Source organism: Anopheles maculipalpis, chromosome 3RL (genome assembly GCF_943734695.1).
Source record: "Anopheles maculipalpis chromosome 3RL, idAnoMacuDA_375_x, whole genome shotgun sequence".
Classification (NCBI taxonomy): Eukaryota; Metazoa; Arthropoda; class Insecta; order Diptera; family Culicidae; genus Anopheles; species Anopheles maculipalpis.
Window position 1 is genome coordinate 69,746,219 of NC_064872.1, and position 21,883 is coordinate 69,768,101.

Below are 21,883 nucleotides of genomic sequence, written 5' to 3' on the forward strand. Positions count from 1 at the left end.
CTCTCTACTCGTTGCTTCGGTGTGTCCTACCCATCCTACAAAGCAACCACGTCATCAAACATCATACGAGCATTAGCCTTCGCGTTGCTCCATCCTTCTCTCACAACCGTTTTTAGTTTTGTTTTGCAAACGACTGACGAGCCCCTCAGTCGCGTCAGTAGCTCTTTTGTGTTTGTGTGATTGTGTGTGTGTGTGTGTGTGTGCAGCCGCCAGCCAGCAGGATACTGCTGGGATGCTGGGATGAAACAAAAGCCCGTTCTCACGTCATTGAGCATCCTTTCAAGCGATGCAAAACACGCACACGGAGCGTTTGACGTCGCTGTGAAAAGCGCTTTCCAGCGATAATCCTGAGTGTCCGCGTGTGTGTGTGTGTGTGTGTGTCAGAAGGTTTTTTTTTGTAGAGTTGCTAGCATACTCATATACCTTCTCGGTGTTGTTTTTCGGTACCCCACCGTACGGCTGAAACGGTGCTGTTGTTGTTTTATCGGTGTTTGGTATTGCTGACGTCATAGCATTTCGGAATATGGAGGTCAGGCCGTTATAGCTCGCTGAGCGTTGCTGTAGATGGGCGGGGGAAAACTTTCGGCATAGATTAAATTTTATCCTTTGTCGTATAAGCCATTCTGCGTTGCGGGATTTCCAGTGGAAAAGTGTTGGTCTTCTAAGTTTTTGATCAGATCATCGTATAAGTTCATCATTCGGAGCATGAATTTAATCGAATTGGGGATATTTGTGAATTTTTCGAGCTTAACAAAAATATAATTATTAGGTCTGAGAAGCGATACATCAAATAATAGGATGACATGGAGCAAAGACTTAGAAACTATATGCTCCAGCTACTAGCCTAGTGACAACTGCGATTGCTCATCCACTGGTCCCACATGTTGAAAGTAGTTTTGCTTGTCGTTTTTGTTTTCCGCACGCTTTCCATTCATCAATTCTAGTGATGTGTCCCCTGCGGTGATCAGTTTGTTAAACTTCGCACTGTAAATTTCTATTTACTCCCATCTGGGCACACACAAACGCGATCGTACGCCCGCGGAACACAATCATTCCCGATAGTGACGTCGGTTGTGCTTTAGCGCCTGAATGTATGCTGTGACCAATAGCTATTGCGTTGTCCAGGAGTGTCGATGCACGGCCACAGTTGTCGGCACGGCACGCGAGAGTACTCTGCCGGTGAGAATTATCGGCTCGTGTCAAACAGGTTCGAAAGCAAACAATACACCAATGCTGCAGAGGATCGTGACACAGGGACGGACAAAAAAAAAAATCTCCCATTCAGATGAACGAGGCAAGCTGGTTGCGAACGGGTAGAGGTTAAAACAAAGTTTGACACATTTGTCACGCCTATCCGTCAGCAGTAATTACGCGCGGATGCGTGAGCACGGATCGCGCGACATGAGGAATGATTGTTTACCGTTTTTTCGTCCCCTACGAACCGAACGTTTTGAGCCGTTTTTTTTTTTTTGCCAGGTCCACCAGGATTTTTTGTGCATCCGGTGAGAGAGTGCAATGAGAAATGGGGAGCGAAAATGGCGGAAGGACTCACTGTCACACCTTCCAGCGTTTGTACAAAGCACTAAACGGGCAGAGCACGTTCTCGTTCCACCCATTCCGCCAACCGAACGCCATAACCCAATCCGATGGGAGACCGATTTTGTTTCATAAATCATCAAAATGAACATAATCGGATGGGCGAACCGAGGACGGAAATGGGAACTCACATACAGACAGCAAAAAAAAAAATGGCCGATGAAAAAGTGACTAACGCAGCACGTGTTTTTAACTGCCACAAAAGGTTGGTTTTTGTGCCTGTGCCACGTCCCCAGTATGGGGAGCGATACTACCGAGTTCTGCCCGGAGGGAGGATCGAATGGTGGATAATTAGAGTGCAGCGGTATCGGAGTGAGGCGGGCGGCTTGTGTGCCTTTGATTTATCGCACGTTATCCATCGCTCCTCTCGGAACTGCGAGCCCATGCGAACGGTACAAAATGTCGGGAATCAATGCGACGTTAATTGGCGTACGGTGAAATGCGATAGAGCTGATCGAGAACAGAGCCAGACTAGAAGGCTAGAATTATTTGTCAGGTGCGACCTACATGTGTGCAGACTTCGGAACTGGATGTGTGAGTACGCAAAGGGGGTTGAAAGTCGATTAATTCACACCGTGCCCAACAACTAACCGCGTTCATGTGGGATAATTTTTCGTCGGTTGATTTTGTTCGCATGAACGCTATTTTTTTCGCCCATTTTCCTATTCTCGTTTAATAGGGTAAATGTGACATTGTAGCAGTGGTTTCTTTTTTTACCGAAAACCTTCTTCATTCGAAACTTCTTTTTCCATTAAAGTTTACCGTGGAGAAACATAGTTTCTTAAGAAAATTTCTTTCGTTGCTAAGCAATGGACATTTTTTGAGGAAGGACTACAAAATAATGAAAAATAACAAATTCTTATGACATGAGCACACTTTCCTTCCTGGAAGACATCACAAATAAACTTCCTAATCACCTCAAAATGATTACAAGACAATCACTAGAATCATCAAACCGTTGAGCGATACTAACTGCTGCTCTACCGTGTGTACTTACAAGAAAGAATTAAGCGTTTTTCTCCGTTGCTGGCTATCTAAAGCGCACGCTCCTACTGAAGGATAATTCACTTTTCCATCATATCTCTTCCAAGAAGCGGGCAAGAGCAAGAGCAAGCGATTGTTTACCAAGTATCCAAGACATTTATGTAGCAGCACTTGTGCGATCAATCCACACGGAAACATTATCTACCAGATAATCTCATGACATCGTCCGTACATTGTCCGTTCGCCGAAGCACCGTTGCGAGCATACGGCGATGTTGTGTGTGTGGTAACGATTTGTAGACAATTTTATCGACATCCGCACAATAACGCCTTCCTGGAGGTTTTCCTGAAGCGGCCGCTTCCTGCTGCCGGTGGTGATGGATGTTCGGCGAAGCATAACCGTGAGAACATTGTTGCATCCACATCCACTCGGTACACACCACACGCCCAGCTTGAGGCCCACCACCAATCGTCTAATCGATGGTTCTTAAATGTGCCGAGCTGAAAATGGAAGCGTTTAAAGGAAAACAGAAGCTAACGGGGAGGTTCTGCTGTGTGCGCGAAGAATGATTGCACCCATTATGTGCGCGCTGCACTACACCGAATAATGCAGCCCGAACAGCTTCCGATTGATGATGTGCATCCACCACCGATGGCAAGCATAATAAAAGATAAGTGTCATAAAGTCTTCTTAATGTCGGACAACTTAACCCCCAGCCCAGGGGAGGGGGGGGGAGTTGGCTGGTGAGCTGGTGGTGGTGTAATGTGCGCCATGTGCCAACCAAGTGCTACACAGCATCTTTGCAATATTGTAAGGTAAGATACACCCAGCGAAAGATACAACACCCCTTAGAAGAAAGAAAAAAACCTTCGTCTCCGGTGCTTCACTAAGCCCTCCAGGGATAGGGACACCGAAGCAGAAAACAATTGCTGCACTGTATTATCAGCTGAAGCGTGTTGCATTAAAAGTGCAACAAAGAAGCTACCGTAATGCTCTCGACCACGCTACACCGCAGAAGCGATCGGTTACGGTGACGTAACGCAGCAGGATGCTGCTTGCATCATCGCTTGCTGTCCGGTTACGCTGGGGAGGGGGAGGCGGTGGTAGTTCCAAGATCTGTGGCGCACCCAATGTCCCACGAGTAATCGTTTTTAATCAAAGCAAGCTCTCCGGTAGTTTTATTCTTCGCACGCTGATGGCGTCACCATTGAACCGGGACGACATCCGGAAGGTCCCATCTTTGACCTCCCGGGGAGTCAAAAGCTTAATGCCAAGTTTGATTAACTTGGTCCTTTCTTCGCGTAGTGCTCGTAGTACGGTGCTGGATCATCGTGCGGACTTCCAGGAATTCCAGACCGGTGGTTCCGATGTTGTTTGCTCTATTTATATCTACCCATTGATCGCTTCCATTTATCTCTGCTCTATGATACTTTCTGGTCGTTGGTCGTACACTATCGCCATCTCCATCCGGGGGGAGAAAAAAAAAGGAAAAACCTCACTCAAACACCATACCCCGAACCCCTTTCTCTGTCTTTCACAGCCAAGCTGGACGGTGTCAAGACGTACATGCGGATGCGAAGAGTGCCCAATCATCTACAGGTGAAAGTCATAAAATGGTTTGATTACCTCTGGCTGACGCAAAAGTGCTCGGACGAGGAGCGAGCTGTATCATGTCTTCCTGATAAATTAAAGGTGAGTGGAAAAAAAAACGCACATCGCAAGTGCTTCTCTCGAATTAAGCACGACACACGAATCCTCGCGTAATGCTTCTCACAATTATTCGCGTTATTCCGATGTTTTTTTTTCTTTTTTTTTCAGGCTGAGATAGCTATAAATGTTCATTTAGATACACTTAAGCGAGTAGAAATATTTCAAAATACCGAGGCAGGATTCCTGTGCGAGCTGGTGCTAAAACTTCGACCGGTTCTGTTCTCTCCCGGTGACTTCATCTGTCGCAAAGGTAAGCTTTTATTGCACCACTTTCCCAAACGGGTGGGAAAGGCTAGAGGAAAAACCTCCAACTCAGACTTCATGGCTTTGGGAACCGTCCAAAGAACGTGACTCGCATTCCGAGTTCGAGGTTCCGGGAACAAACTACCACTAAACTATACCACCTGGACCACCTCACCGAGCACAACTTAATCCATGGCAAGGCAAATTGTCTTTGTTTGGCGGCAGAAACATCCACTTTTCCACTGTTGGCAAATATGGTATGCGTGCGTGTGTGCGTGTATCTGGCACAACGTTCAGCGTTTCTGTAAGATCCCGGAGATCCCGAAGATCCCGAAGATGCCGAGAAATTATGCGCGGTTTTGCTGTGGAAGAACAATTAGATTTTTAGCCAACCGTTCGGAAACGCTTGGTGGGACGCCATGCTAGCCCCAAGCAACACATGCGGGTGCTAAACTTTACCTTCGGGCTTCAGGAGCAGCGCGATGGATTTTTGGATGCAATGGTGATGCCCGTGGAATTTACGCATAGTTATGTGCCCATTTTCATCCGTGCATCTCAAGGAGGGAAGTGAGTTTCACTAACCATCAGCCCAAAAATTGGTTCCCTCTGCTCAAGAATGAGGTGGTTGTTTATCGTCCGTAAAGTTTTCGTTGCAAGTTGCGACTTAATGCTGGGTATTAATTGTTTTCGAGCCCAATTGGGGCCTTGTTTTTGTGCAATGATGATGTTGATGAAGGCGTCTTTAATGTGTGCTGGTGCATTATTCTTATAACCCATGCGTTACTCGTCCACAGGAGAGGTCGGCAAGGAGATGTACATAGTGAATCGGGGCCGGTTGCAGGTCGTGGCCGACAATGGGAAAACGGTGATGGCATCCCTGAAGGCGGGCTCGTACTTTGGCGAAATCAGTATCCTCAACATGGGTACGGCAGGTAAAGCGCTCGGTAAATATGATAGCCAAGCAAAATACTGTTGTTATTGACGTTGTATCTTTTTCTCATTCATCGTTTCAACAAAGTAAAAATCCAAACTGTATCGAAAGATTCAAAAGAACAAGAAACCGATTAAGAAACCGAAAATGGGAAGCGGAAAATTGTCCGCTCTATCCTACCTAGGATTGTTACTGTTTTCTTTTTAAAGTTCAAAATCGTCAAATCGCGTCACTACTGCGCACACAAAAATCCCGTCAGACCAACTCGACCACCGACGTCGACGATGATGCAGATGTTGACAAGCAAACCGAAAGGCCTAAGAGCCGCAGAAAGAGAGAGAGTGACCAAAAACAAAACTGCTCAATTTCAAACGAAACGCACAAACACGTGTGAACTAAAGCCCCAAGAAAAGGGGCTTACCGTTCAAGCGAACGCACATGGACACTCCACATCCCACAGCGAAAGCAACGGCGAGGTTAAAGCTAGGAGTCACACTTTACTTTTACTTATACGTACCGATTGCTAATATTTTCAAGTAGCTAGAATCCAAAGCTCGAATCACTCGATATCGATGAAACCCCGATTGTCTCCCGATTTGTCCCAAATCTCTGCTTTTCTCTAATAGTTGATGTACTTGTGACCTACCCAGTATACATCCACCGTGTGTGTGTGTGCCCATGGGCCACGCGCTAACTAAACCCAATACAAAATCCATCCATTTTAAACTCCATAAAAATGAAAACAATGATGTGCGCTTCTATTTGTTATCTATTTTATGCCATTGGTCGAAAAAGAAAGTATCGAAATTGTTTTTTTTTTCTTCTTCTATCCACGATGTTTAACCTGAACTTTGAGACTGAACTGTACTTTCTTCTTCTTCTGTTACTACTGTTTAACTCTGAAAAAAAAAGATTTTCCTACACTCGTATTTTCCCCCTACTAGCTCCTTTTATTGGAGAACCATTCATGTTTTGCATACATGTTGCTCTCTGTCTCTCTCTCTGTATCTTTCTATCAACCTCGCTCTCCTTTTCTCTCTCTCTCTCTCTCTCTCTCTTCCTCTTTCTCTCTATCTCTCTACATATCTATTGCTCTATCTTTCTGTACAACTATTACTGTGTAGTTAGGAAGTCCCAATGGTAAACTTTCCTATTTTCTTATTGAGCTTTTCTACTTTACTTCAAACCCCCCCCCAAAACCCATATTTACCTTCCGTCCACAATAGGACAATAGAACCGTAGCTAACTTCCCGATCGATCTTAACCGATCGAACCGCCGTTAGAGAACCAATCACACTCACACACACGTAAAAACCAACTTGTAACAGAGCTAGTCTGATGCCTAGAGTGTTGCATACATGAAACCGTGTAAACTTCGATGTTTGTTTTTGCCCATAGTGCTCCGATGAGCTCGTAATAACTCGTAGTGCATATATAGACCGTACATGAAACATGAATTGCATTGAGCATAATGTGTGTAAACATCATCAAGCAGTAACGAAAGTATCGGAAATCTAACAATCAATAACTATCGTTCAGTTGAAGCTTTGCTTGGCTATTAATACCTTACCAAAAAAAAAAAACTGAAACCATTATATGATCAGTATTATATACATATCTATATTTATCTTAAATGATTGTACCTTTTTTTTTTTTAATCATCTCATTGTACTTCCCTTCAAATATATATTTTCTGTTTTAGCTATAATCTCTCAGAACGCACCGATTTTTGTTGTTGAATGGTTTTCTATTTTTCTCCCCTTTTCTTTTTAGTTTTGAAATGCGTGTATTTTTTTTTTATTTAAATTTTTCAACTCTCCCTTACTTCTGAATCAGTACAAAGATGCCTTCGTGATAATCTTTTCCTTTTCTTTCGGAAGCTACATGTCAAGAATGTCTTGCTGCATTTGTGTGTGGATTGCCATTTTTCTCACTCGATTGGATGCGTAGTTTGAAGCTTTAAATATTTATTAGATAATTAAAGAATGTTTCTTTTCGTTTTCGTTTTTTTATTTTTAAGAGCACTTTACAAGCAGTTGATGGCACAGTTGCGTTTTATTTGTTTACATATTTATTTTCAATTTTATAAAACTACAAAACCTATTCTTCCAATAGTGCGCTCAAATGTGGTTTCACATTTTACGGTGTCTCTTCAATTAATTCCCCTAAACCTAGCTCATAAAAATGGCTCTAATCCTCGTGTATGTATTTGTGTGTCTGATTCCAGTAAATCCTCGTTATACCGAGTCCTTTCGGTATCTCCAAACAAACCCTTAATTATCCTTTCATGTTTCACCGAAACATAAAACAAGTGTTGTGCAGCGCAGGCGAGATTTTAAAAGCAAACGTCTTGCGCCTGTAGTTACCGGCATCGTCTATTGCGAAGGATTATTGGACCGGAGAGCAATTTAAATCACAATTAAATCCGATTTGCTAATCATTCCTTCCTTCTACTTGTTGAGCAAAATAGCAAAAGGATAAAAGCAACAGCGCTTGGCAACGAGAGCGAGCGAGCATTAGCATTCGAAATCCAAATCAGCAAATTAATCAACTATAATCTAATGGGAACAGTTTCACAGTGCTTGTAATCCGACCGTTTTAGTGCTGCTCACCAAACTGCAGCGCGCTGCCAACATTTCTGTTGGCAAACATTCCCAATAAACGGCCGGAAGTTGAACGCCGGAAGTCTTAGTGTGTTTCTTAGCGAGGTTACGGAGTCATAAAAGTAAAATGTTATCGTTATCTCTTCAAGGAGAAGCGCAACAAAAAAAAAAAAACGAACGAACAAGCAGAAACTTTACCTTAAAGTTGCTCCATTTTCGGTCCGCCAAATCTTGTGTTACGTAAGGGCACGGTTGGAATGGGGTTTTCGATGTCCGAAAGAAAATTGCATATCTCACACAGCGTGCAGCGTTGCATGTGTCCATCCCGTTTGCCGACAGTTTGATGGTGGTCAGCAGTAAAAGCCATTTCATGCAATTCTTTCCTCTCGCCATTTTTTGTTTCTTTTCTTTCCGCTTACACATACACGAGCAAAACACACATACGAACTAATGCCTAAATCCTCTTTTGATCCACAAGAAAGCAGCTTACGATGCACTTGAACCCACACAAAGATAGTAGAAAGCTTTGGGGAAAAAGCTTCTTCTTCTTTTTTTTTGTTTGTATCTCCGGTAGGAGGAAGTTCCGGTGCATGGGCAGGTGTTATAGGCGGGTATTATGGTAACGTTAAGTAATTTCCTACAATCAGGTCAGATGTCCTTCAGGCAACTATTGAGGTTTTGTTTTTCATAGAGAAATCTCTATAGTGCCCAGTACTTTGACTCTATCTCATTGTATGCTGATTACATGTTTGCTCCGGAAATGGGATGAGATTTTCTCCCGCCCTTTCCGCCCTTATTGTTGGCGCTTTGAAGTATGTGCTTCAGCATCGTTTGCATAAAGCGATTGTTAGTGTTTAAATTGCTATCTAAAGTCTTCACAAGCCATCCGAAGAATTGATATTACTAACATACTTTAAACAGCTCTGCACACCAACGATGTTTGCACAAAGAAAACATTGCCCGAATTTTAATTCCATTTTTTTTTTCGCTTCTGTGGACATTCATGTTCACAACACAGTCCCTCCATTAGCGTTTGCTTTAATCTTCATTGAATTTGTAGCTTCCTAAGCATATTTTCCCTCGCGCTTTTTCTCACACATATGCCCGTCCCATGTGGCTTCGTGGTTAGTGTCTCTATCAAAACATAGGCGAGCAAAAGGGGCGCGCACTCGGGCGCTGGCGCTCGGGGTGGAAGGTTTTTGCACCCAATTATGTCACTTGTTCGCAGATCGGCCTCATCAACATGTAGTTTCCCGCTCCCGGTTTGCTGTGTGTAGCAGAACGTGAATGTCTGTCACACATTGCCTGACGACGGCGTCGAGACGCCAGTGGGTTCACATAATTGAACAATTCAATTCGCTCAACCAATCCACACGGCGAATGAGATGAATTTAATTAAACCGTTGGCGGTTTTCCCGCGCATGTACGCGCGTGCCTTACGGGCGCCCGGTTTGATTGAACTGCCGCGAGGTTAAGGTTTTGTGGGTTTGTGCGAATGAAAACGTAATCATTTAAAATTAAACCACCATTCAAGCGCTCTCCGCCGATCGCAGAAAAGACATCCCAATCGGGCCGTGCCGTAAGGCGTGGGAAAAGTGTCTTTTTTGTCCGTTCTTTCGGTTTTTGCTAGCACACCATCTTGTTTCTTTTTTCCTTTGCTGCTGTCTTGCTTTTTAGTGCACACTGTGCGCGTACGGCGCAGGGGAAGCGGATAATCGCACAAAATGGCGCACAACTTTTAAAGTATTTGTTATTAGATTTTCCGCGGGACGTCGCACAATAGCGGGCCAGAAGGGAGGAAAACCCTTTTTCTTAATGGTCCTTTAATGGTCCAGTGTTGCTGTGTGTAATTGATATGTATCCGATTTTGGATTCATGGATTTATAAATTATTAAAAATTTACTCATCCGGCGCTAGCTTTCCGAACCCGCGGACATGCTTTTGATGTAGGAATGGTGCTAGAAAAGTTTCGCAACTTCAACAGTGTCAGCAAACGAACCAACACTTGATTTTAGGTTGGGGTTTTCTCCTCAAAATTTCTTAATTACAAGCAACTCCTCTTTTCCAACTCCAGGACGGTCCACCTCGTAATGATCGTCCTCGGGAAGCGATGGGAAAATATCACCGTCCAATTAAAAAAGCGAGCGAATAAATATCCAACAGCGTGTGATGCAATGCTTCCCCTTTTTTACGTGACGGTGTGGTATAGGTCCTGAGTACTTTTTTTTTTACGTTCCTACGTTTAAAAGAAATCCAGTTTTTCTAAGTACCGGATGGCAAATTTGCATATTTTTAATCAATCGATGCTAATCCACCTGCTGCTAATTACGTGGTGTGGCAGGAATCTTGCTTTTACCGGTTTATAGTTGGGTAATGTGAACATGATTGCATTAAGGTGTAGGTGCACTCGTGGAAATATTAAAAGGATTTTAAGGACGCAGAGAGAAATGTGTGTATAATCCAGAAAGAGTCACACAAAGATTTATTCTCACTCACTCAGATCATAATCCTAAAAGAGTGAGTCATTAGTAGGCAAGTCAGTCAGTCAGCCAGTCCGTCAGTAGAAAGCGAGTGAGCAAGTAGTCTCAGAAAAGAGTGAATATAATGTCATTATGTTTTTTTTTTGAGTTCTCTAAAGACTGAGTTAAAGCTTCGTATGCTTTAAGAAGCTACTCGTATTATTTATTTATTTATTTAGTGTTACATAGAGTCATCTAGTCTATTTCTGCCTACATAACTATCCTTACTTAACGTTATTGAAAAAACCCTTTTACAAAATACCTTTACGGAGCACAATAAAAACCATAAATGAAAGACAGAAAAAGAAGGATTAAATTGACTAAGCAAGATTAGTCTTAGCTTATTAATGCTAATGTTGAGATCGACTGCGTTAGATAGAGTAAAGCTAAAATTTTTAATAGAGGATCTTTTGAAGAAAATGTTCGGTCGATCTAAATACGGAGCAAAATAGTGGCCTTGGTCTAAGAATTCTACTAGGAGCCTGGAAGTTTATACTTTCAAGAATGTTCTTCCATGTCGATCCTGTCGTTAATACAGGATTTGTATCGCTTCGCTGCTGTACTGCTTGTGCTGCTCCAGCCCTTCCAAAGCCTCCGGAATCTGGCCTGCCTCCTCACTAGTGAAGGATAGCTTAAACCGCTCAAGCGATTGAAAGTTTTTCAACGCGATCAGCTTTGTAAGCTGTGCAGCTTTGAGGGTTCGGAAGTGGGAAATAGGAAAGTTGAAGTCGAACAGCTCGTGATCTCTGTTGAAAGAGACGCAACATCTTAACCAAGGATCATTCTGGCCAAAAACCGAACTTCGGGAAGGGATGAATATGGGTGGTCTATCACGAAATCGACGAGAAGGGACATACAGGGTTATAGAAGATAGAAGTGAAGGAACGTCGAGTTCAGAGGAACGGATATAGGTGATGAAGTAGGACTGCTCGTGCGAATGGCGAGATCTAATATCTATTAGACCCAACATACGGAAGCGGAGAGAATATGAGGGCACAGGAACGGTGTAACCGTATAGAAAACTGCGGACAGCGAGGCGCGTAAACTTCCTCTGAACCCTCTCTATTCTCTGCATAGCGGTTTCCCGGGCTGGGGTCCACACTACGCTTGCATAATCCAGCACGGAGCGAACCTAGCAGCAGTACAGTGCCTTTAAACATGAAGGATCTCTGATCTCAGAAGCCATGCGGAAAATTAGGCCTATCGCTCTATTAGCCTTATTAACTACATGGTTAATGTGTTCATCGAATGAGAGTCCCTCATCCAACCAGACCCCAAGATCTTTCACGGTGGTTACTCTACTTGTTTGGGTGCCGCATAAGGAGTAGTCCCATAACAGCAGACGATCAGCAGAACGCCTCCCGAAAGAGACGACACAACATTTAGGGGGGCAGAGCACCAACCCGTTGTTCAAACACCAAACAGAAAAGTCACTAAGAGTGCGTTGGAGAGATCGACAATCGGAAGACGAAGACACGGGTAGAAAGATTTTGGTTTAATCAGCAAAAAGAAGGTGTCCATCAGTTGGAAGAACATTGTTGCAGTCATTGATGAATAGGGTAAATAGGATAGGTCTAAATTGCACTTCCCTGAGGAACGCCAGACAAGCCTACAAATGAAGATGAAAACGAGTGTTTCAATCTGACTGAATAAGATCGATTCGAAAGAAAGGACCCGATCCGGGACAAGATTGGTCCTCCAAACCCAAGTTTCTCCAATTTTGCAAGCAGTAGGTCATGTGGCAAACTATCAAAAACTGCTTTGAAGTCAGTATATAGTTCGGGATAATTTTGACAGTCACCTACGGAGAAAGAAAAAAAAATTATGGCAAAATTAAGCATCGGGGAAATTTTTTTGTTTTAGAAATAGTAGCTTACCATGTATTTTATTCATTTTATTCAAAATATCCGCCCTCGGCTTCTATTACGGCCTCCACCCGTCTCCGGAACCGGGAACAAGCACTGGCGACAGTTTCGCGGGGTAGGGCCGCGAAAACGGACCTGATTTTCGCCATCAGCTCCACCTTGGTGTTGCTGGAGGTTTTGTTGGTGTCCCGTTCCACCGCGCCCCACACGAAATAATCCATTGGATTAAGATCCGGGGAGCTGGAAGGCCACAAATTCGGCGCGGTGAAGTCGTTGAAATTGGACGCCAACCACTTTATCGTTTTGGAGGCTGTATGGCACGGAGCGGAATCCTGCTGGAACACGTACGGTCTGCCGTTGGCCACTCTCGTGATCCAAGGCTTTACGACGGTGTCCAGCATGGAAAAGTACCCGTCCGCGTTCAGCCTCAGCCCCTGCTCGAAAAAGTGGGGCGGCATCACGTCCCCTTCCGATGACACGCAGGAAAACACCATCACCTTCTGGGGGAACTTGGTTTGCGGCACCCGTGGCACGTCCGTCGGGCAGTAAGCCAGCCACCGGTTGTTCTGAGTGTTAACCGTGTCGGCGGTTGTTGCGTCCGGCGCGGATCATCATGATGCATGTGATCCGCTTCCACAATGTACTCTTTTTTGGCATTTTTTTTTATGACGGGATGTTTTCGTTGCTTGTTTCGTACACTTTTAGTTGTCGAATGACGTATTGCTTGTTTTCCTAACCTAAACCTAAGCCTAATAACCGGCACGCCTTAGAAATAGTTAGTTCGTAATGTTCTTCGAAAGTTAGCTTAGAGTCTAATAGTAAACCTAAATCACGAATGACGCTAGTTCGCGGAACTGAGCTGTCAGCTAATTTGTAATCAAATTCTACAGGTGACCGTTTTCTAGAGAATGTTATAACTGAGCATTTTAAAACATTTACACGCATACAGTTTAAAGACTCTACTACTTGGATTTAAAATATTAAAAAAGGCGAGAATTCTTTCCTCTTTACTAGTTGCTAGCAATAATATCCAAGAACAGTGTAGATCTGCCATTTTTGATTTCCATATAATTGAGATACCCGTTAAAAATCAAGAATTTCTGTGAAATTCTTTACCTTTATCCCTGCCTCGCCTACACCAGAGCGGTGGTGGCCTAGGCAACAACGGCGCCGATCTTCAAACGGCAGCACCAGGGTTAAAATCTCATCCCAAACGTCCCCCTGTTATGAGGACTAACTACCCAACGACGTGGTATTGGAGAGTCTAGTAAGTCATTCGATGCCGGCGTGACCTGGGGAAGGTCGTTAAGCCAAGAATAAGGAGAAAATCCCCTCCTGGGTGTAAAGACCAGCGCAGTAATGTTACGGCTTCTGGTTTACTCGATACTTACTATCGCTAAGTTTTGCACTATGGAAGAATATTTAACTGTAGTTAATCAGCTTTATGTTGTATAATTTTTGTTTCATAAATTAAACAAAAAATATTTTTTTTTGTATTTCATTACTGCTTCAAACCTTCAGATGCTTTGAGTCAACAGTATAATTTGAAATGCTGTGGTTTTGTGCTCCAGTTTTTCCTACCTGTTTTTCGCTAATATCGGTGGACAACTTTTAAAAATCTATTTCTACTTCTTTATGTGTCGCATCCAAGATTTGTCTTCTCTTCATAATACACACCAAAATAAAACAAATCTCTCTCGCTCTCTCTCTCTCTCTCTCTCCCTTACTTACTTATGCTTTTAATTTGCTTTCGTTTACGTTTCCATTTATGTCCTGCTCAATCGTTTTTCGTCAATTTAAATCTGTCTCACTCTCTGATTTCCCACATTTCAACCCCAACATTCACCCCCAAACCACACATACACACACACACACGTATATATATTTAACTATAAGAAAACCTTTTTTCCACCCACATATTCCCTCCTCCTCCGTGCCAAAACCCCAAACACGTACCGTGTCGTCCGTCAACTAATCGGATTACTTTGTTTCTCTTCTCTTGCGCCTCCCTTACGCCACCGGATGTCTCCAAAATGGTAACACAAAAATTCAACGCGTACGACGCAACCGCACGCACACACAACTCCCCAATCGATGCTGACTGATACACACATGCACGCACAATAATAACAACAATATTTAATCTTCTCAAATGGGGCCGCCGAACGCAACAAAAAAAAAACCTCCTCCCCACACACACACACACACACACACACTCGACACACGAAACCCGTTACGGAATTAACACCAATCTCCGCTTTTTTGATCGAAATCCGGTTACGGAACGGTGCACAATCTTCGATTTTCTTCTACGGCGCGCACCATCTTATATCCCACTGGTTGGGGGGGGGGGGGGGGACTGCAAAATCTTTTCCTCTCGCCCGGTCCCGGTGTTTTCCTTCGTCGGGACAATAAAATGACCAACCAATCTAACCGTGTTGGGGGGGGATCTCTCACGACATTCGAAATCTTCGGTGGCGTGTCGGAAAACACAACAACAACACCAAACGAAATTCCACATACACACACACGCACACACACACACACACACACACACACACGGAACGTTTTTCCTCTTCCCCTCCCTCGGCGAGTGCAGGCAACCGGCGTACGGCCAGCGTCCGTTCCGTCGGCTACAGCGATCTGTTCGTGCTAAGCAAAAAGGACATGTGGGACGTGCTGAAGGAGTATCCGGCGGCCCGGGTGCGGCTGGAGGCGATCGCTGTGAAGCGGCTCGAGAAGTACAAGAAGGCACCGCTAGAGAAAGGTAAGGATGGAAACGCTTTAGTAGTAGTGGTTCGGTTACACGAAGAATGTCAATATCTGCCGGACATTTCACTGATGTTCTATTAAAATCTTGGGCTTAGGGCGCATTTGTGTGTGTGTGTGTGTGTGTATGCTTGCTGTCCTCGCTGCAACGATGGACAGCAGCAAGTACAAATGCAACATGCATGCACGCACACATACGAGCGGTAGCGGTTTATGTTGCTTTTTTTCGCCGTGATTTAGTCAGCTTTTGGCTGCAGTTTAGCTTTTGTGTTTCTCGTTTCGGCTTTCGCTCGAGGTCCTTTGTTGCAGCCTGTGCTGTTTTCTTGTGCTTTCCTGCTGTTGCTTTCTTTTGCTCTTTTGGCTTTCATTTTGTGTTTCTTTTTTTTTCTAATTATTTTGCTTTTTGCTGCGTGAACTTTGCGCTTTCTTTTGCGACTGATTTCATTTGCAATCATTAGGATGCTTTCTGCTGCTTCTAATTCTAAGGCTGACTAAGTACAGCCGACGGGTAATAACATTAAGCGCCTCAATTAGATTGTCTAGATATTCAAGCGCCATGTTTACTTGTTCCTTGGCTTCGTTTCAACGTTCGGAAAGTGCCATAAAAGTGTGCCGAATAGGTTCACCGAGCATTACAGGACGTTATAGAAGCTTCCTCGGGGCGGTTCTGTGTTAAAGCGAAAGTGTCCCTCTCTACATGGCAGGACCGGGGCTCAAATCCCTGTCGGACCGTTTCTTCAGAGTGAGAACTGTAAGCCATTCGATGGCAGGGCTTGGCCTGGTAGATTATCTTGCACCTCACCAAGTTTGTGAGCTTTTTGAGGCCCAAAAGAATCATTGTTGTCTTCGGAAATTCCTTCAATTCAAACCAAACCCGCCATTAAACAAATTTAAATTCTCACGTGTAAAGCATGAAACACACGTGTGTGTGTGTGTCTGATAGAATTACGTGCGCCTTTGCTCATCACGAAATTTGCAAACAATCACCACAAAGTATTTGAGAAATGCATCGATCACATCATGCATTCCAAAGGGACCTCAAAAGCGGGCAATTTTCCATCGACCTTCACCGGTGTGGCACAAGCTCCAAAGTACGAACAACTTTAGATTGTTTCGGCCCGTACGCTTTGGCCCATCTGCTTCCGGCTGCCATCCCGGTTTCTTCCCGGGAGCAGCTCTGGGCAGCGACGTGCTCATGACATATTATGGTTTGCGTTCGGTTTCTGTTTCATTTGCGTCCGCTGCACAACCCATTCTGGGAACTCGTTTGATGTCATTCTGCTCACAGTCCTATATGGTTCATGGTGTTTTGTGTGCCGAACGAGCGCGATGCCCACATTTCTTTCACTGTTGCTCTAGCCGTCGGTTGTATTATTGCGTTTCGGCGGCTGGGTTGAGGTGTCTAGCGGGTTATACGGAACGCATTAGCCTGTGCCTGTGCTGTGCCCTGGCCACAAATAGGTCAACAAAGAAAGTGTCACCGGTGATGGTGTAGCACCGCAACAGCACCCACGGTGCTGGACGATGCTGGGAATGGAAATATTAAATTTGCAACTTTCAGGCCAAGCTCACTTTCTCGTTACGGTGGATGAAGTTTGGTCGTTTCGTTGGAGCAACGGTGGACATGTACATTAGCCTTCATGGTGTTGTACAAATGAATACTATTTATTAGCATTATTAGCTGTGGTTATGAACTTTTCACGATGAAGTTAGTTAATGTCTTACTTTTGCTTTGGGAATTGTTGTGGGAGAAAGTAAACAGGCATGATCTGATTATTCCTTAACTTATTCATACAATTAATAAAACATCGTGAGATGAGCTTCGAGCACTTAGACTGTGGAAAATCGATAATTGGTAGCGTGCTTCAAATTTAAACTTATAATTTACATGAAATATTTCAAACACTTTTGAACCCTTTCTCCGCCCACCAGTATGCAATCCGCTTAAAAAAACTGCGTATAATTCGCTAAACTTTTATGTGCGCCGTGGATTATGCAATGCGCAAAGCAACCAACTTAAACCAATTCCTACACTGGTTTATTCTCCTACTACTTGAAATCAATTTTTGGGTTGAAATTTTTGTTTCTCTCTTCATTGATTTGTATTTACGGTATTTACTGTAAGAGTAAAGCCTATGAAACAAAAGTTTTTTTCATCATTGTAGCGCTGGTTGATCCATCTCGCCCAGTTATTCCTCAAAAAGGGTGTTTTAGGCAATAAATTGGCGTGTGTGGTAGAATCGGGGTAAAGAGTTCCACCAAAAGATGCACAACTCAAAGAAACATTCAATGGGACGAGGAACACTCTGATCGAACCACAAATGAGTGCGTTATTCCCGACATTCCACAGAAAACCCCTTTTTCTTAGACTTACTGTCCGGGCAAGGGGATGGGTGATCGGCTTGGGGTGTTGCGCAAAAAGATGCGCGGCCTCAAGATGCATCCAACGGTATGCCGAACGGCAGGATCAGACCAAAACTGAGCGAGTTATCGCTGATTTTCCACGGGAATGCTGTTGTTTTCCGCAATAACTAGGAGAGGGGTGGAGGGATCGGCAAAAAGGTGCGCGGCTTTAAGACGCAGCCAACGGTATACCGGACGCCAAGATCGGACCATTAATGAGTGAGTTATCGCCAATTTTCGCCGATTATCGGCAATAACTGGGCGGGGGGTGAAGGGATCGGAATGGAGTGTTCGGCAAAAAGACGCGCGGCCTCAAGACGCATCCAACAATATGCCAGACGGCGGGATTGGACCAGGAACGACCGAGTTATCGTCGATTTTCCATGGGAATGCTGCTGGCGGAATTTCCCGGAAGGGGGGGAATCGGTGGAAGGGGGAACCCTTAGTTCCCTTAAATATTTAAAAACACGTTGTAGAGATCTATTTTTAAGATATTTCAAGAAAGAAATAACAATGAGACACAAAAACTTCAAATGGAAAGACAAACTTAATTTCGATCGGAAAAATATTTGTCATGACGGAAAGAAAATAATTTTCTGACCACTTTTAAAATTTCCATTTGCTACCTCTTCGCCTAGTATGCTCTCCTGTTACTCCTGGTCGAATTTTGCCGCATCGAAAACCGACCAATTTTGGCACAAAAATCCGACCAGAAGCGACTTGTAGTAACAGGAGAGCATGAATTCGAGTAGGTAGCTCGGGCCGGCCAAAAAATTCCAAATCCAGTTTTAATTTTCGAAATCCAAGTAAAATTTGAGCTGGAAATTTTAAGTTGGAAATTCAACTTTAAAATTTGCATCGGGATTTTGAAACTGACTTTGGATTTTAAAACCGGATTTAGAATTTTTTGGCCGGCCCGAGCTACCTCTTCGAATTTATGCTCTCCTGTTACTACAAGTCGCTACGGGCCGGATTTTTGTGCCGAAAATCCGGAAATTTTTATGCGGCAAAATTCGACCAGGAGTAACAGGAGAGCACACTAGGCGCAGAGGTAGCAAATGGAAATTTTAAAAGTGGTCCGGAAATTATTTTCTTTTCGTCTCGACCAATATTTTCCCGTGCCATTTTAAGTTTGTCTTTCCATTTTAAAATTTTTCTGTCTCATTTTAATTTCTTTCTTGAAAATCTTTTAAAAACACCAGCAAAACATGAATTTTAATATTAAAGGGCACTACGGGGGATTTTTCAAAACCTCGGTGGGGGGGAGGGGGGGGGGGTTCTGCCAGCAGCATTCCCATGGAAAATCGGCGATAACTCGGTCATTCCTGAACCCACCTTGGCGTTCCGCATACCGTTGGATGCGTCTTGAGGCCGCGCACCTGTTTGCTCAACACCCCAACTCGATCCCTCCACCACCTGCTCAGTTATTGCGGAAAATAACAGCATTCCCGTGGAAAATTGACGATAACTCGCTCCGTTTTGGTCTGATCCTGGCGTTCAGCATACCGTTTGACGCGTCTTGAGGCCGCGCACCTGTTTGCTCAACACCCCAACTCGATCCCTCCACTCCCCGCCCAGTTATTGCGGAAAACAACAGCATTCCCGTGGAAAATTGACGATAACTCGCTCCGTTTTGGTCTGATCCTGGCGTCCGGCATACCGTTAGATGCGTCTTGAAGCCGCGCATCTTTTTTCTGAACACCTCAATCCGATTCCTACACCCCTCGCCTAATTATTGCGGAAAATCGTCGAAAATCGGCGATAACTCCCTCATTTTTGGTCCGATCCTGTCGTCCGGCATACCGTTGGATGCGTATTGAGGCCGCGCATCTTTTTGCTGAACACCTCAACTCAATTCCTACACCTCCTGCCCAGTTATTGCGGAAAAAACAGCATTTCCGTGATAACTCGCTCAGTTTTGGTCTGATTCTGGCGTCTTTCATACTGCTGGATGTGTCTTGAAGCCGCGCACCTTTTTGCCGAACACCTCAACCCGATCCATCCACTCCCCGCCCAGTTATTGCGGAAAATAACAGCATTCCCGTGGAAAATCGGAAATAACTCGCTCAGTTTTGGTCCAATCGAGGCGAGCAGCCTTTGATTCCTCCAGCTCCACCCCCAGTTATTCCATAAAAAGTGGTTTTCTGTAAAAAATCGGCGATAACTCGCTCAGTTTTAATCCGATCAAGGCGTACAGCATTACATTGGATGCATGTTTCAACCGCGCATCTTTCGGTCCGTATCTAATCCCAATTACTCCACCCCCTGCCCAGTTATTCCACAAACAGTCGTGGCTTGTGAAACACTCGAAGTAAGTGCAACAACCTGCTCAGGTAAAGAGTGTTTAAAAATGAATTTAAGATACAGAAAATCATCTCCACGGAAAATAAATATTCACGGGAAGGTGAAAAAATTCCTTCCAAATATAAGAAATGCTGTTGGCACTTCAACGTAGCCTGGAAAGCTTTGTAAATGTTCGTTTACATTTATTTGCATCCATGTAGAGGTATTTTTCGATAAATTGCCTGGCTTACAGGCAAAAATACTTGGTTTAGAAGCAACATTTGACGGCAAATATTATTCGTATGCCTTCGTAACGCACAAGCGTAACAATGCGTTACTACTTCTTCACCGAAGAATGCCTTAACTTCTCTGGCACAATTCTTTTTTTTTTTAAATATATTTTCAATCTGCTTTTCTCTATGTACGTGCGTGTGTATGTCTTTCATTTGTTTTGTCTTTGTTTTTCGGTTCCGTTTCGGATTAGAGTGTTACTGTGTTAACTGTGTGCCTATTTTTGTGATTAATTTACTAAAGTTGCTATGGGACGCTGCCAATCGACACCAGGTCTAGTGGAGACGAAGGGGCGCACCACGATCGAGGACATGTGGATATCGCCCACGACGGCCATCACGTCGGCGGGCTCGATGATGGCGCCCTCGTATCCACCGCCGGCCGGCAGGTAAGTAACGGTAACAGCCGCGACGGGCAACCACGACCTGACGCTCGTCCCTTTTGTTTATCGCATGCGCAATCACAGCCGCATCACGAGTCCACGATCGCACCGTGGGGACGTGTGCAGCAGCCGACAGCCCCAGTCACCCGGCTCGATCAGCCCGAGCGTGCACAGTTCCGAGGAACGGCCCCGTAGTCGTACGGCATCGCATCTTGCCCGACCACAGTCGCAACCGTGCCGGACAGGTAAGTTGAGCGAACGCGTTGGTCCAGACAGTGTAGCGGTTTCTGCAAGTTTTGTCACTTGTGGTGTTAAATAATTAGCATTGGGAGTTGTACACAACAGCAGTTTCAAAGGCAAATATACTAAACAGTTAACACAGTGTTATTTGTAACATTTACTGTAGATTTACATTCATCCACCAATATTTTATGCACCTTTCAGAATTAGCTTCACAACAATATTTATTTCAATAAGACACATTTTCTTTATATTTATTTTACATAAATGCACTATTTTCTACCATTATTTTACACATTTTCTACATATAGCATGGTAGTATAGTTTGTCTTCATAACGTTTGTACCTGATTTACATGCTCTGTGGGACTTTAAATTTAATTTCATTTAATTTATCAATAACCTACATTCAATATTGAATGATGTTAAAGCAGTTTGAGAAGTATTATCAAAAAATAAATTCAGAAAGATAATTTAAAGATCTAAATTTATCGAATTTACTCAGAATGAACTCTAAAAATTCATATAAAATTCAGTTCAGTTCAATGAAGAAAGCAATGCTGAAGTTAAACCCACTTCACTCTCTGAGTTTGGTGTGTTTCTGTCCCCTTTCTCAGCAATTTATTGCCTCCCGGTAGAACAATTACAGATCAATTTAAACCAAAACCAAACCTCCCCATCGGCAAATGCAACTTAATGCAGCCCGTTCTCATTCTTCTCCCATCACAGGACCGCCCTGTGGCTCTCTGACGCACATCGAATCTTCCGGTGCGACGCCCCTGCTAGGTTCACACGAGGCGCTCGAGGGTGAGATCAAGCGGCTGCGGGAACGGCTGCACACGGTCGAGTCGGAAAACTTTACGCTAAACGCGAAGCTCGCCCAGCAGCAGTGGGAGGTCGAGCATCGGCTGGCCGAGATCGAGATGCAGATCTGCGGTGCATCGTCCGCGTCGAGCGTTAGCCAGGAGAACGAAACCGAAGACCTGGAGCGGAACCGCGAAAGCATCATATAACACGGAACCGAGCTGCCTCGAAAAGTTGCCCTGGTGTATGTGCGCTGCATGA

At 44.2% G+C, this 21,883-nt stretch overlaps 1 protein-coding gene across 7 annotated transcripts in view; it reads left to right on the forward strand.

Moving 5' to 3' along the window:
• Positions 1–21,883, forward strand: part of LOC126561567 (cyclic nucleotide-gated cation channel alpha-3) — a 74,478-nt gene extending 52,595 nt beyond the window's left edge. For 2 of the 7 annotated variants that reach the window (XM_050217791.1, XM_050217795.1), the window contains 7 exons: positions 4,121–4,272; positions 4,399–4,540; positions 5,328–5,477; positions 15,051–15,218; positions 20,441–20,585; positions 20,664–20,824; positions 21,548–21,883. In XM_050217791.1, the coding sequence (XP_050073748.1) occupies positions 4,121–4,272; positions 4,399–4,540; positions 5,328–5,477; positions 15,051–15,218; positions 20,441–20,585; positions 20,664–20,824; positions 21,548–21,831 (1,202 nt within the window). In that variant the 3' untranslated portion in view covers positions 21,832–21,883. The remainder of the gene's footprint in view (positions 1–4,120; positions 4,273–4,398; positions 4,541–5,327; positions 5,478–15,050; positions 15,219–20,440; positions 20,586–20,663; positions 20,825–21,547) is intronic. The other 5 variants (XM_050217792.1, XM_050217798.1, XM_050217794.1 and 2 more) reach the window with 4 other exon arrangements.